Source organism: Rutidosis leptorrhynchoides, chromosome 2 (genome assembly GCF_046630445.1).
Source record: "Rutidosis leptorrhynchoides isolate AG116_Rl617_1_P2 chromosome 2, CSIRO_AGI_Rlap_v1, whole genome shotgun sequence".
Taxonomy (NCBI): Eukaryota; Viridiplantae; Streptophyta; class Magnoliopsida; order Asterales; family Asteraceae; genus Rutidosis; species Rutidosis leptorrhynchoides.
The window spans coordinates 17,488,641-17,504,646 of record NC_092334.1 but is presented as its reverse complement, the minus strand read 5'-3'; the positions used below and the strand labels follow the sequence as shown (position 1 = coordinate 17,504,646).

The 16,006-nt window shown below is 34.4% G+C and overlaps 3 protein-coding genes across 4 annotated transcripts; all 3 read right to left on the bottom strand.

Moving 5' to 3' along the window:
* Positions 1-2,685: 2,685 nt before the first annotated feature.
* LOC139890606 (sugar carrier protein A-like) lies at positions 2,686-6,213 on the bottom strand. Of its 2 annotated transcripts, none has more exons than XM_071873490.1 (4): positions 5,947-6,213; positions 5,135-5,454; positions 3,984-4,610; positions 2,686-3,268 (listed from the first exon to the last, which is right to left on the bottom strand). In XM_071873490.1, exons 1-4 carry the CDS (start codon positions 6,068-6,070, stop codon positions 2,837-2,839), a joined length of 1,503 nt encoding a protein of 500 aa, XP_071729591.1. In that variant the 5' UTR covers positions 6,071-6,213; the 3' UTR covers positions 2,686-2,836. The 2 variants fall into 2 exon arrangements, with proteins under 2 accessions (XP_071729591.1, XP_071729593.1); XM_071873492.1 differs by having other exon boundaries at positions 5,135-5,451.
* A 512-nt stretch (positions 6,214-6,725) lies between these two features.
* LOC139890605 (sugar transport protein 7-like) lies at positions 6,726-9,653 on the bottom strand. The gene is made up of 4 exons (XM_071873489.1): positions 9,454-9,653; positions 8,436-8,755; positions 7,544-8,170; positions 6,726-7,248 (listed from the first exon to the last, which is right to left on the bottom strand). Exons 1-4 carry the CDS (start codon positions 9,596-9,598, stop codon positions 6,775-6,777), a joined length of 1,566 nt encoding a protein of 521 aa, XP_071729590.1. The 5' UTR covers positions 9,599-9,653; the 3' UTR covers positions 6,726-6,774.
* Positions 9,654-11,962: 2,309 nt separating this feature from the next.
* Positions 11,963-14,449, bottom strand: LOC139890604 (transmembrane 9 superfamily member 11-like). The gene is made up of 2 exons (XM_071873488.1): positions 14,357-14,449; positions 11,963-14,184 (listed from the first exon to the last, which is right to left on the bottom strand). Exon 2 carries the CDS (start codon positions 14,160-14,162, stop codon positions 12,189-12,191), a length of 1,974 nt encoding a protein of 657 aa, XP_071729589.1. The 5' UTR covers positions 14,163-14,184; positions 14,357-14,449; the 3' UTR covers positions 11,963-12,188.
* Between the last annotated feature and the right edge of the window lie 1,557 nt (positions 14,450-16,006).

Here is a 16,006-nt window from a genome sequence, read left to right as displayed (position 1 = left end):
CAGTAGATACTAAATTATTTATAATTCGAATAAAATAAATGATGAATTAGAAGAATCTATAGAGGTGGAAGTTTTTTTTTTTTTTTTTTTTTTTTCCTAAAAAACCTTATATATAATCATTGGGAATAGTTCAATTCATCCAGAGAATGAAACCTCAAAACTCTATAACTAATGGAGCTGGAAGTTGATCATAAGAATTATGTACGTCTATCTTATTCCTTCCGTTCAATTTTTATTATTCACTTTATTGTTTTATACTAAGTGAAAGTGAATTATAATGACAGTGCTCGTGGTTTACATTAACCGTCCTTATTTCTTGTAAACTAATTCGATCCCTGATAAATTTAGAAGTGTACGGTGATCGCCTATGTGATTTTTATTAAATTACATCAATCGCCCTTATTTTTATAACATATTACTCCGATCGTTTTTAAAAAAATTACACCGATCGTTAATGAATTACTTAAAGTATATGTTGATGGTTTGTAACATGATTGAAATGCGCGTTAATACTTAATAGGAGGAACGGTCAAGGTAGATTTTAAGTAAAATGAACCATCAGCTTACATTTTTAAGTTAGTGCGATTTTCTAAAAGATAAGAACGACTAGTTTAATTTTTTTTTTTGAAAAGCAAATATTATTACCACCACACGAAATACAAATAGGAGAAGCAGTTCCACAAAATGGAGCAACAACGACTAGTTTAATTTAATGAAAGTCTCAAAGACAATTTGTATAATTTTTAAAGAATAGGATGGTTGATGTAATTTCATGTAAACAACAATAAAGACTATCAATAAAACGTACTCTTATTTTTTATTAATCTCAAAAATAATTCTACTTTTTTTATTAGTAACTAACTAAAGTCCCGAATTACCCTCAATTACCAGTGTTATTCTTAATCATTTCATTTATTTTATTAAAGTTTTAACAAAACTTATGTTTTCCTTGAAATATGAGGAAAAAAAAAAAAAAAAAAGAGTAACTAAGATATTTGAGATGAAAAGGTTAGATCGGCGGGAGAGTAACTAAGATATAAAAGAACCAAAGATACAAGGAGAAAAACATTGCATATGAAACAGACAAACACAAACTCACAAGCCTAACAAAAACAAAATGTAACCAAAGTAAACAAGCGGTATTATAACTACAAAGAAACTAACTACTATAACTAACCTTTTAGAAACGATTAGGTGAGACCTAACAAGACATGGTAACACAAGGTTATCAAACCCACTGACAATAAAAGGATAAACTTGATGAACACGAAGAACGTATAAAAAACGTAAATAACACGAGAATATAATGTGGTTATACGTAATTAATATGATTACTTTAATCCACGGCCAACCAAAGAGTAGTCTTTATTAAAATTCGTAAGTACAATTTACAGATTACATATGAGAGAATTTATAGCATAAAGCGAGTTAGAATCGCAACAAAACATGAACTCCTAGTCGACATCCAATTCTGGCCGCCATGAGTCGTTTCGCGAATGCAAGACCCAATACCAAAACATTCTCGCGTTCGCGAGCTATCGATCGACCAATTTTCGCGTCGCACTAAAACCTTCCCTTCCGCGAGACATCTTCGTGAGCGGGACATATGACAGCGAATTCATGTTCAACAGCAGCTCAACTTTTGACTTGTTTGACTAGAGTTCACGCTCCAACATAACCAATAACTACCAAATACAAATGAAATCGAGGACAACGAAGAAAGCAACCAATAACGGTAATAACTACTATACGAAAAAAGTTGACATTAATTAGTTAATCTTAAATTCATTATTAAAATTTGTTAAAGGGTATAATTGATTGGACCATGTGTAATAACTACCCTATATGCTACCAAGACTTTATATGGGCAATGATAAGGCTGGTCGAGTCCACACCTATTGGGCCTAATGAACAATCAGAGGAGCCTACTAAGTATTTTGCCTTTACTTGATTATAAAAAAATGTAAGGCACAAGATCATACCGAATCAAAGTTTGACATCATTGATTCTTTGTGTCTATCAAAGTATTCAGTTTTCTATTATGTAAATAAACTTGTTATTGATCGATATGGCATGTAATATATGGTAGTACAAATAATGTGTCATCTTCATAAGGTGCCATACGACATCCTTATAAGTTGTCACATCAACAAAATAAACTTAAACCGAAAGTACATTACACACAATATAATATAAATTCTAATAATTTAATAAGCGTTATAAATGTCAGCTAGACTGCTAGAGTTCGATAGCACTTATATATAAAGCCCATAAAAGTAAGAGTATTATAACCAATGTTGTAAAAAAACCCGATTACTCGCCGATTAATCTTCGATTAATCATTTTTAAGAGCCGTTCCGATTTTCAAAAATCCGTTTAATTAAACGGTCAACGTCAATTGATGGGTCAAAATCGAATTTGGTAACCAAAGTCGGTCAAAGTAAAAAATGATTACCATTTTTACATGAATTTAAACTAGAACTTTATAGTTTTGGAGCAAAATGAACAAGTTTAAACAATTATGTTAAAGTTTATATTTATGATTTTTTTTTCTATTTTACACATATAATTTTTAAAATTTAATATTTCAACGTATATAATACAATCCGATCAATCCCCGATTAATCTCCGAATTGCCAATTAATCTTTCTAAAATCCCGACCGATTAATCCCCGAATCCGAATTTTGCAACCTTGATTATAACAATTGATTGTTATATTAACATTTTACCATACAAGTGAAATCTTGACCATTAAATTATCTTTAAACAATCTATTTATATTTATTTATAACCATCTATAATCTAACCTATGATTGATGAATTGCTTTACCTGTCTTAACTCCCTTCTTCCTTAGAATTTTCTAATACAAACCTTTTCCAAAACCAATGCCTTTGCCATATCAGCATCATTTCTTCAATAGGAACTCCTTTTGTTTCAGGTAGAAAAACATAGACAAAAACTGTCATTACAGTAACCCATCCGGCAAAGAACAAGAACAGCCCGAATTTCAAACCACAAAGGAGAGACAAGAAAGATTGTGCTATGATGAACGTGAAGAAAAGGTTGACTGCAACGGTAATGCTTTGACCTGCTGACCGTGTTTCTAATGGAAATATCTCACTTGGAACTGTCCAACCAAGTGGGCCCCAGGACCATCCATATGCTGCCACAAAGAGACAAATGACGACTACCACCACAAGTGAATAATCCTCCGGTAGTTCTTGATCATCGCCAAACTTTAGCCCCAATACTATGCCCACAATGACCTATTTCATAGAACAAGATTGTGATACATTGAAATGTCAATAATAGAGGTGGCAAAATGGACGGGTTAAGTTGGGGGCAACATGTGTTATCTTTAAGTGCGATGCAAAATTAGTAATCATTTTTGCGAGTGAAACCAGGTCAGGTTGAGTTTGATGACCTGCAACACTTTGTATCTATTTCGAGTTTTAAAAATCATTATTGGATTTAATATGATTACCAAAACCTATAATAATATTACAGTTACAATAAAATGCAAACCTTATATTTGTATTAAAATGATTTTGGAGGTTTTAAGCATTTGATTACACTGCTGAAAATATTCGAACCGTTTGACTTCCATCCCTTCTAGCTGAGTCTCTTATCTTAACCTGTTTTACCCATTACAATTAAACCAAAACCATGTGCATGTAAACGGGTCAAAATTGTCTCCTACGGGCACTTGGATAGGCCTAGCTACTATGTGAAATAATATACTATTTTAGAGGGTAGACTTGGCAAGCCATCAGAACTCGTCTAGGTCATAACAAAAACTTTTGGTGCAAGTCTAGATGGGCTGATCCATAACCAAATGTGGCATCCGTTTCATTGTCAGGAGTTTATTTTTTCAAATCATCCACTTGAAAAGTTATAGATACAGAAAGCCCAAATCAACTCATCATAGGTGAATGGGTCGATATTGCCACTTCTAAACAGTTATAAACCATTTCAACTTACATGACAAATGATCATTTGAATGCCTCCACCAATGAGCAAAACTCTCCGACCCAATTTGTCAACTGTCGCTATAGATACCAGAGTAGAAACAACAAGAACTGCTCCAGTCAAAGCAGACGAGTAAAGAGACGCATTCCCCTTAAAACCCATACTTTCAAATAACACCGGAGCATAGAATAAAATAGAATTAATTCCTGTAAGAATCTGAAACATGGGCATAAAAATGGCCATCACTAACTGCGGTCTACTCGTCGTCTTTATAATATTCATGTAAGGATGTTTCACCGAGTTTGCCAATTCACTAGCATCTATCATATCTTCAAACTCGGCATCAACATTTTGTGTACCACGAATTCTTTCAAGAACTTTCCTCCCTTTTTCCTTGGATCCTTGTTCGATTAAGCTATTTGGTGTTTCTGGAAGAAGTATCCCACCCACAGTCATTAATAACGCTGGTACAGCAGCTAGACCTAATGAAATCCGCCAATTCCATTGTTCGATTTTAGTTGTTCTGTAGTTGATCATGTTCGCTGAGAATATTCCGAGCGTCGTTGCTAATTGGAACATCATGTTTAGCCCTCCTCTAAGATGCGTGGGTGCCATTTCGGATAAATATAGTGGTATTGCCTTCAATGAAAAGACATATTATTGTTAATACACATTTTTAAGTTTAACTCTGGTTGCCACATCAGTGCCACGACATTACTTTCTCAAACTTCTTAACACAACTGAATGAGAACTGAACCAATGTCATCCATGACATAACTCCTCAAAGATAGTGGGACCCATTATACTAATTAGTTAATATGATGTACAAATATGAAAGCTAATTGTACAACCCTTTATTTAACCATTTATATGCCTCAAAAAAGTTGAAAAAGGACGAGGAGTGGCGAAAATTTGATGGCGAATGAGGGCTAAGTGAGTACAGCACGTTGAAATTGGTGTTCTCGAGGGCTAAGTTGAGGAAACTTTGAGGGCGAAACGGATGGTTATTATATTTTTTAGTTTTAGCTCATTTGGACCTGTTTCTGATATGTCGTTTCGGTCAAACAAATTCAAATTATTGACAATAATCTCAAATTGACCCAATTATGCATTAAGGCCCAAATTGTCCCTGTCAGTAAAAAGTACACCGAGGATCAAATTACCTGATTACCGAAACCAATGCCAACACCAAGCATGATCCGCCCGAGCAAGAGCACTGGATAACTGATTGCTGAAGCTTCGAGTGCTGCACCCATAAGAAAACTGATTCCGCCAATTATTATACTGATTCGACGTCCATATTTACTTGTGACGGGAGATGCAAAAAGTGTTGCCTTCAAGCCAGACAGGTATAGGGATGAGGTAAATGCTGCTAGCCCTTGGTCATTGAACTTGCAATAGTTGTTTTCTTGTGAACGTATTTTCTTTTCGTAAACTGAAGGGAAGAATTCTTGTAGGAATGAATCCATGGATGTTACCCCTCCTGGTTTTTAAGTTCATTGTTAGTATGATAGCTGAGGTGGCAAAACAGATGGGCTGGATAATGGAACTTATTATACGGGTCGGGTTGGTTTGACTCGAAATACTTGGAACCATCTAAACCACTTGTTCAAAAAATTATACGGAGTATTACTATGCTAACAAGATAGTTTTGGCAGCCAATATATAAAGCATTATTATGTAGTTACTGTATAATCTTTAAATAAATTACAATAAGTGTCGTAGGCTAACCCAACCCGTTCAAACGTTGGCCCATTTTGACACATTATTCAAATGTACAGACCAAGCCACTATGACAGTTCTTTTACCTCTGAACAGGTTGAACCTTAAACTTTGAACCTTAACTTACCGGAACAAAATTACAACAAACGCATATGAATCTCTCATATATGTTCCAAACCAGATTAAACTTGTACTTTGGGGCCATACGCAAAGTCAAAAGTTCTAGAATTTGAAAGGAAAAATGATGAATTACCTGAAATTCCAATATCATAGCCGAAAATAGAGCCTCCAACAGCAGCAACAATGCAAGCAACAATGACATAAGATGTAACATTTCCTTGATATTGTTTTGCTCTTTCTGTTGCCACTCCTGCCATCTTCCTTAGATTTTTATATGGTTATATTTTTATACATACATTTTTTTGGGTAATTGGAATGTAACATGATGTTGTATCAATCAAGAAAAATATATTTTCAACTTTTAAATGAACGTTGTGAAACGTTTTTACCATTTATGAGACGATGACTATCTCCACCGCTTTCCGATAACCCTCCTCCTTCGCTTGCCACCATCTTTATCCTCTTATTCTGCCCAAATATTTGGCGGGTCTTTTCACAACAGGTTGTTATTGAAATTGGTGTATGAATGTGGTTTTCAAATTGATGGTAGATGGAAGAATATCTATATGGATATTTTTGGACCGTTGGAACATTACAATGGCAGAGAACGTAATTGGTATTTATCTTTGGTAAGTTATGTGATTTTTTTAAACCGGGTCTGATTGAACTGGATTTAGTATGTCAAAATCCATGTTTTGGTCCTTATCTTTTTAAAAAGCTAAACATTATGTCATTAAACAGTTGGATTATTATTTTGGAGTGAAATTGTCACCTGTATAACTAGGTTAATCAACAAAGGAACTTCATATATCGGTTATTAATATTATGAAATGCTAACAGTCATTGTTCCTGTAAAATATCTAAAATTTATGCCTTTCAAAAAAAATAAAAATAAATAAATCTAAAATTTATATATTTATAAATTTTTAGAAACAAGATTATAATTTAAATATAACTATCATTAAGCTTGTTGTGGCAATACTAATGAATTTCTTTGCCTTTCATAACTTTCATCTTCCGCTGGGTTTTCTGATACAATCTTCTTCCAAAACCAGTGTCGTTGCCACATCAGCATCATCTCTTCGATAGGAACTCCTTTTGTTTCCGGTAGGAAAACGTACACAAAGATAGTCATTATAGTAATCCACGCAGCAAAGAACAAGAACAGCCCGTATTTCAAACCACAAAGGAGTGAGAGGAACGACTGTGCAATAACGAAAGTAAAGAAGAGGTTGACTGCAACTGTAATGCTTTGACCTGCTGACCGTGTTTCTAATGGGAATATCTCGCTTGGTACTGTCCAACCAAGTGGGCCCCATGACCACCCGAATGCCGCCACGAAGAGACAAATAACAACCACCACCACCACTGAATAAACCTTTGATAGTTCTTGTTCATTGCCAAACTTAAGCCCCAATATTATGCCCACAATGACCTGTTTTAAAGCACAATTTAGTAGCATCTTAAATTGCAGTAGTAAAGTTGGCAACTTTAGAGGTTTTATGCGTTTGAGTATACTTCGGATGACTTTCGACATGTTTGACCTGGGCATGTAATTAAATGCTTTAGCTTATCATGTTTGACCCATTATAGATCAAATTTTACCCAAATCAACACGTTTGTAGGTGAATGGGTTGCAATTGTCACGACTATCTAGTTGGTATGTCTTAGCCCTGTTATAACTTATAATACACTACAAAATAATAGAAACAAAACTATATTGAGTTTACCTGACAAATGATCATTTGAATGCCTCCACCAATAAGCAAAACTCTTCGACCCAATTTGTCAACGGTTGCTATGGATACGAGAGTAGAAAGAGCAAGAACAGCTCCAGTCAAAGCAGAAGAGTAAAGAGACGCGTTCCCCTTAAAACCCATACTTTGAAATAAAACCGGAGCATAAAATAAGATAGAATTAATTCCTGTAAGAATCTGAAACATGGGCATAAAAATCGCCATCACTAACTGTGGTCTATTTCCACTTTTTAAAATATTCCTGAAAGGATGCTTGATTGAGTTAGCTAACTCACTTGCATCAATCATGTCTTCAAACTCAGCATCTACATTTTGGGTCCCACGAATTCTCTCTAAAACTTTCCTCCCTTTTTCTTTCGATCCTTGTTCGATTAAACTGTTTGGTGTTTCTGGAAGAAGTAAACCACCAATGGTCATTAGAAGAGCTGGTGCAGCGGCTAGCCCTAGCGAAAGCCGCCATCCCCAATGGTCGAGCTTACTAGTTCCATAGTTGATCATATTTGCAGAGAAGATCCCGAGTGTTGTTGCTAATTGAAACATCATGTTTAATCCTCCTCTGAGATGAGTTGGCGCCATTTCGGATAAGTATAGTGGAATTGCCTTAAAAATAAGAGGATATCAATAAGCATCTTCACTCTGTCCCATTATAAGTGTCATATTTTGACTTTTGAAAGTCTTTGTTTATCAACTTTAACTTTAAATATATATGTTTATGTTATATGATATGTAATAAAAATAATATGAATAGATTGGGACTAAAATGTGTTTTCATCTGTATAACTTTTATCATGTATAACATAACAAAAACAAAAGTCAATTAATGAGCGGCTTGATAATGATTTAAGTTCTTGGAGGATCAATGTACCTGATTACCAAAACCGATGCCAACACCGAGCATAATTCGACCAGCAAGAAGCATTGGAAAATTGACAGCTGCAGCATTGAGTGCTGCACCTATAAGAAAACTGATTCCACCACAAATTATGCTGATTCTACGCCCGTAATTACGTGTTACGGGAGATGCAAACAGTGTTGCAACCAAGCCAGCCAAGTATAGAGACGATGTAAACGCTGCTAGACCTTGATCATTGAATTTGCAGTAGTTGCTTTCATGTGAATGTATCTTCTTTTCATACACATGGGGGAAGAATTTTTTAAGGAATGCATCCATTGATGTCACCCCTCCTGGTATATGAATTCATCGTTAGTACGTTAATGGTAGAGATGGCATAACAGATCCGTCGGGTAATGGGTAAAACAGGTCCAAACAGATACAGGAACTTATCGTACGTGTCGGGTTGGTTTGCCCCTAAATGTTTTCTTGTCTAATGTTTCTATTACTTCAATTTAAATACTTTTCATATTCATGTTTACCAACATAATATACATTCAATTTTAATATTAATAATATTAATAATATATGTTTTTATTACACTTTTTGAGATTAAAAATAAGCACAATATGTATTTGAAATACATTTTGATTGATTTCAACTTGTTGAATCCATTTCTTCAACAATGCAATCAATATTTGTCCCTCTAGGTGACAGATATCAAACAGGTGGGCCCACAGAGCTGGTCCAGCCCTCTCTTGTTTTTCCCTTTACAAAGACATCCACAAAGTATTTGTACTTTTGTATCACTATACTGATTTGTAGTTTTGTAAAACAAGATTGATCAAAATTTGGATTAATCTGTTAGATTTAAATTACGTGTCATCAATTTGATCAGGAACAAAAGTGACCCGTTTTGACCGGTTACCAAAGAAGCCCGGACCCTTCCCATATCTCAACCTCTCAACAGCTAGAACCTTAACATACTAAAACAGAATACTAAAAGGATTCACTAATTAATCTGACTGAAATCAAAAGTTGAAGAATTGACCTGAAATTCCAATATCATAGCCAAAAATAGAGCCACCAACAGCAGCAACAATGCAAGCAATGATGACATAAGCTGTAACTTTGCCTTGATATTGTTCTGCTCTTTCCTTTGCAACTCCTGCTGGCCCAATAGACCCTCCTGCCATCTTTACACACACCTTACAAATTCTGTGTGTGTGAGTGTGTGTTTTAGAGAGAGAACCAAAGAGGTGTATTAAAGAGAGACTCAAGTTTTTATGTGCAATAATTGGAATTTTGTTATTTTTTTGCTATTTTTGACCGTTCTTACAAATATACAACTGTTTGTTGAAACTGATGTCATGTGTTTATCATGTATTTTGTATTATTATTCAAAAAGTCAGCCTTCACCTCATGAAATAAGAAAAATATCTTTTTTAGATATGTATTTTTTAATTTGAATAGTCGCAAATTGCATGTATTAATAACAATTTACATGACACTTGAGTGACTTGACTGGTATTTGCGTAACTATACCCTAGGAACAATAAGGAAACGACTAATTACCCACTTGTTCTTGCTTTATATTAGCAATTTGGCATGTTGAAACTGCGTCATATATGGCGCGTTTTTATAAAGTAATGTAAATGTACATTGTAAATTTTAAGTTGCAAATTGTAAATATAATAAGTTACGGTTGCTTTTGATAAATAGAATGACTAATCGTTGAATAGTTTAAAATGTGAATGATTCATGGATTCTTATTGAATTTGATTTTGAACAACGATATATTTTATTTGATAATTTGGTTCTTATTGAATTTGGTTCTAAACTAGCTTTTTTATTAATGATGTAAAATTTATATATTAACCTTCTAAATGAATATATAAAAAATACAACTATTTGATAATTATTCTAAATATGATTTAAAGAGGATATTAAATTAAATGGATGTGATGAATGATTAAAAGAGTAATTCAATTTTGAATGGGTCATCATAGATTGAACAATCCAATATCATTTGTCATTCAAATGTCAAAATCAAACGCACTACAAACGCACTGGATGTTGACCGATTCAATATTTAATTATGAACCATTCAATTAAGAAACAAACACACCCACATTAGTTTAGTTAATTAAGATAGTTATTTGCGCATTTTCAAATGGTAATCATACAAAAGAGGCTTGTGAAAGATTTAAGAGTTTATGAATTTTGTGACGTGTAAAAGTAGTACTTAAAAACTACTTTTTGGTATATTCATAAGAAAATCTTATCCTTTCCGTTGAGAATTGTTTATGATTGATGCCTTTGTCTAACACGTCACATGCGCTGGCCAACTTGAAACCTTTTTAATTTGATACGTCTAGTTTGGGGATTACATTTTTGGTACTTGAAAGTATCAGTATGATACCTAGTCATCCTTTTTTTTTTTTTTTTTTTTTTTTTTTTTTTTTTTTTTTTTTTTTTTCATTTACTCGTTGATAACAATTTTTTCTTATATAAATTTCATGGTTTCATCAAGGTTGAAAAAGGCGCGAGACGGGGTCGAAACCTTAAAGGATCAAGACAGGGTCGAGAAGATCGAGACAGGGGTCGAGACGGACGTTGACTTTTAAATATATAAATATATGTACACACATATTTTAAGGAAAAAAAACTTCTGTTAACCGGTTTGTACTTATAATTGTTATTACCGTTGATATAATACAAAAAGTAATATTAAACTAAGTCAAATTTGATTGATTTGATTGACAATCGACCGATTTTAACCGTTTTCAACTTTTGACCGGGGTTGACCCGACCTTTCTCTCCTTTTTTGACCGTTGACCGACTTATTAGATGCCGAGACAGAGTCGAGACGGGCTAATCACCAAACGCCGCAACATACACCACTTGCAACCATGAGTTGCATCGATATAGAGTCCCACAATCCCACATCTAAACAAAATGAACTATGTTCGTATATTTGAAAAACTCTATCTTATAAGTTATGACATTTCGTCATGAACAACTCAGTGGTATATCACAATGCTTCGTAAATGATTAATAAAGTATTCAATATTTGTCCAGGCACTAATTAGTTCAGTTCAGTTCATGTGTTCAAGTTATTGGACTTGAGGAATTTTTTGGCCAATGTAACCGGACGTTACATACTATGCAGTTATGTTAGATCTATCTTATCGTATCCTAATCTTAATCTTAATAATTACTACGTATATAACAACAATACCAATTGAGCGTGTGGTGTGGTTACGGGGCTAATCTTAATTTTAATGAAATAAATAGAAGTCTGATATGCATTGAGATCACAGATTTTCTATCCCGTCTGTTCGGTGCATTGAAGCTTTTAGAACTTCGGTCACATCAACTTCGGTTCTTCTTCTTGGCGTTTTCCGAACCACTTTTCGTCGCAATCATATAAGCTATAGTGCCAAATAAATTGAGCCTGCAATACCTTATTCCCATATACTACTACAAATTCGAGTTTTCAAATTCCTGTTCAATAAGTACAGTATAAAAAAATGACACACCAAAATAAAGGAGCCCGCGTTTCATAGAAATTCATACAATCAACAAAAACAGGAAAAGAGTAATCCATATAAAAACTACCTATTCATCATCTTCTACTTTCTTATATATGTAACTAAGCTTTTGGTATCAAACTATAGAAAGTAAAGAAAAATAAAACTCGGCTTAGTTATTGGTATATCCAACCAAAGTCCTAAAAATCAACAAGTACAAGATTAATAAAACTGTGTAATGGTCCAACGTCTTTCAATCAAGCTTCACGGAAGAGAACAAGTAATGCACGAACCAGAAAGAAGAAAGGAACCCAACGGTTCCTGTGGCTAACATAACGGCTAAGACCATCAACAGCGAGTAACCCAAGTAGAGTGTAGCCGAAACTGGCCCACTAAGGCTCTTCAGGTCAAATATGAGATAGTTTATCGAGTACAAGAAAATGTACAATGCAACCGAACCCGACGCAAAGAAAGATTTCCACCACCACTTCCAGTCCTCAACACAAAGATGCATGTAGGTCAAAACTAGTGACACCTCAGCACACACGACTGTGAGAAGGATCATAACAACGAACAAGAACCCGAATACGTAGTAAACCCGACCCATCCATATGCTAGACATGATGAAGAAAAGCTCGATGAAAAGGGTACCAAATGGGAGAGTACCCGCACCTAAAACTAAAAGCCAAGATGGGTACTTTTGGGCGGGGATTTCACGGGGTATTTGATTAGTTCTAACTGGATATTCGATATGAGGGGCCTTTGCACCAAAGTAACCACCGACAAACGTTAAAGGAACGGAAATGCAAAACCATAGTAAAATGAGGATGACGAATAATGAAAACGGGATAGCTCCGGTGCTATGTGAGCCCCATAAGAGGAAATTCAGAGTGAAAAGGATCAAGAACGCGATACCAGGGAAAAAGCACGCGACTTTCCAAGAAACCGAGACCCATCCCTTGTGGTCCCCACAGAAAATTGTTCGCCACATGCGTACAGCAACATAACCAGCTAAAATTCCAAGAATCATGTAGAAGATTAGCATTCCAGTCACGAGGGTCCCACGTGAAGCCGGTGACATAAACCCGAGAGCAGCAAACATAATTGTCACAACCGCCATTCCAAGTATTTGAACACCGTCTCCAACCATTACACATAAAAGTGAAGGGTTATTAGGAGCACGAAATACATCAGCCACAACAAGTTTCCAACCCGATAATTCTTCGTTCATTTGGGCTTGAGCCTCCTTATCTAACTCCTCGTAATGAGTCAAATCCCGCCTAACCGTTCTTAAAAAGATCACCAAAACGATCCCGGCTAAGAAAGTGATTACCATAAGTGAGTTCAGGATCGAGAACCAATGTACTTTAGATCCCTCCATTTTCAAATATTCATCCCATCTTGAATGCCACTTAATATTACTCTCCAAGAATACAACTTCATAAGAGAAAGCTACAGGCTCGTTTTCCTTTATAGCCATGTTAACAGTATTCTCTTCACACGTGATTTTAGATGGGTACTTACCGTAAGTCTTCAAATTCTTTAGTGACTCGGGATCATGTTTAATGCTGCAAGGAGTCACCTCAAATCCTACAACCATATATCCAGGAACATCAGATTTCTTTTCACCGATAGACGGGATAACGTCAGATGCATCTCCTGTTCCCATTACACTTGCCACATTGGTCTCTTCATACTTATGAACCAAAACAGTAAACTTCAAGTGATTAAACACGTAATACGCATCTTGAAGTTTAATCCCTATCGGATAGCCAGTCCACCTCAAGTAATAAGTATCCCTCTTAGTATACCGCATGGCCGGCAAGTTATCAAGGAGCAAATTAACCTGATACATCTCATCAATTCTATTGGTTAACAGCTTATACTCATGACTCGATAACGGTTTCGTTTGACAAACAAAGATCTCGCTAACATTCTCCTGCATTTTAAACCTATAAGGGGAGTTTTCGATCCGATCACCCATCAAAAGCTCACCAAGATTCTCTGCACTGTCTTTTACACCTTCTGGGGGATGACAGAAGGGTAAACTATAGTAACTATATGGGATTTCTGTATCTATTGAAGTCAGAGAGTTGACTTTTACCGATAACGGATCACCTACTATATATTTGTGTGGGTAACTACCCGGAAGGTAAAACCCATGACCCAGTTGAGATATCAAGCAGATCAACAATACCCGGATCTTGAATTCATGAAAAGTTTCCATATTGTACCAGATCTCGAAAACCCTATTTGCCAAGAAATTAAAACATAATAGAAATGGGATTTTTTTTGTTCAGGTATATAAATCAAGAAAGATTAAAGGTAAATTACAAAGGAAAGTAATAACTTTGATTGTCAATCTATGATATATGAATATAGATATGATATAATGTAAGTATAAATTAAACGAATACTTACCTTGATTTTTAGGGTTTGAAGAATTAGGAAAGAAGAGGCGCCTTCTTGTTGCCGTTGCTTCTGATTTTTGCCGCAGTGTCTCAAAGGAATAAGTGATAGTATATCGACGTTACATGATATTGGGTGTATTTAATGACTATTTTAACCTTGTAGTAGAATTCACGGCTTGAAAAGTTCTAACATAATTTAATTTGATTTGAAATAGGTTTAACAAAGTACTTTTATTTATTTATATGCATTAAATTAATGATCATTTCAAATAGTGAAATTAATTTTGATCGATTGTCTCGTTAAGTTTAAACACGTGACTCACACGTGCGTGCATGTTTGTCCATTTTAACACGTTTTAACACCGAATTGTCATCGTTTCCAAAATTAAAAACCCGAATATTTTAGAAATGATGAAATCGATTAAATACAAACTGAAATCTAAAATTGTTGAATGTGGGTGTGATTGCAGTGTTGTCATTCATACATAGGGATGACAATGGATCGGATATGGATCGAGTGAGGCCGTATTCATATCCATATCCATTTACTTTTTGTTCATCCATATCCATATCCATATCCTTTTAATTTCAGTTCATTCATCCATACCCATATCCAATGGATTAAGCGGGTTATTGGATATCTATTGGATATTAAAAATTTTGATAATTTTTCCTAATATTATGTGATTAAAACAAAAACGTAATATAATAAAATTTTTATATAATGTGGAAAAATTAAGTCTATCAATAAGAACGTGTAATCTTTGTCGAAGATATAACATAATTTGTTAAATTTACTAGTAAACATAGACTACGAAAAATATAACTTGTAATTTATATTTTTATTTGACTATATATACGTATTTTATTGTAATATATCATGTTTAATTCATTATATGATTTCAAGAAAACATAGGTGTAATTGTAAATGCATTTGTAATAGTAAATGTGTTAGCATATATCTATATTTATGTATTTATAAATGTATTTCAGGTGTATATGGACATATCCATGGATGAAACTTTTTCATCCATATCCATATCCGTATCCATTTAGGTTCATTCATATCCGTATCCATATCCATTTATATCGTCCATATCCATTATGAATCGGGTGGATCAGATGGATATCCACTGGATCAGGTGGTCATTGTCATCCCTATTCATACATCATGGTGTTTTTGTCGTTTGTACATTCAAAAATCCAGGTAGTTCATATCGTATAACTACATCAGAAGTTCGATACCATCTCCGTTTTTATCAAATTATTTAAATCAAGCGACATTGATAGATCAATGTTGGGTGATATGAACTGGGGTTTACAAAGTTTTAAGAAGACGACGAAAGGTTGATTGTGATATCCATTGAGAACGACAGTTTAAAAGGAACATAAAATGAAATGCAAAAACATGCCCTCATGTGCGAGTCACGAGTTCAAATTTAACGGGACCTAAATAACATGCGTCAACTCCAGGATCAACCATGTAAAGATTGAATAATTTGAGATCAACTAAGTCAAAAATAAATATAAAGATCACCTACATAATTTCATACAAATTTTAGTTACCGAGGAAATAATTTTTTTCCTTAAAGTTGAGATTTCTTCATTAAATTTCAGTTTGTTAACCACTGGAGCATGATATCACTATTATATAAGTGTG

Coding starts and splice junctions, on each gene's coding strand:
- LOC139890606 (XM_071873490.1), bottom strand. CDS start 6,070: ATGGCAGGAGTGGCAACAGAAAGAGCAAAACAATATCAAGGAAATGTT. Junction 5,455..5,946: donor CTATGATATTGGAATTTCAG/GTAATTCATCAT, acceptor CTTAAAAACCAG/GAGGGGTAACATCCATGGAT. Junction 3,269..3,983: donor TTCAAATGATCATTTGTCAT/GTAAGTTGAAAT, acceptor TCTATGAAATAG/GTCATTGTGGGCATAGTATT.
- LOC139890605 (XM_071873489.1), bottom strand. CDS start 9,598: ATGGCAGGAGGGTCTATTGGGCCAGCAGGAGTTGCAAAGGAAAGAGCA. Junction 8,171..8,435: donor GCATCGGTTTTGGTAATCAG/GTACATTGATCC, acceptor CTTATTTTTAAG/GCAATTCCACTATACTTATC. Junction 7,249..7,543: donor TTCAAATGATCATTTGTCAG/GTAAACTCAATA, acceptor GCTTTAAAACAG/GTCATTGTGGGCATAATATT.
- LOC139890604 (XM_071873488.1), bottom strand. CDS start 14,162: ATGGAAACTTTTCATGAATTCAAGATCCGGGTATTGTTGATCTGCTTG.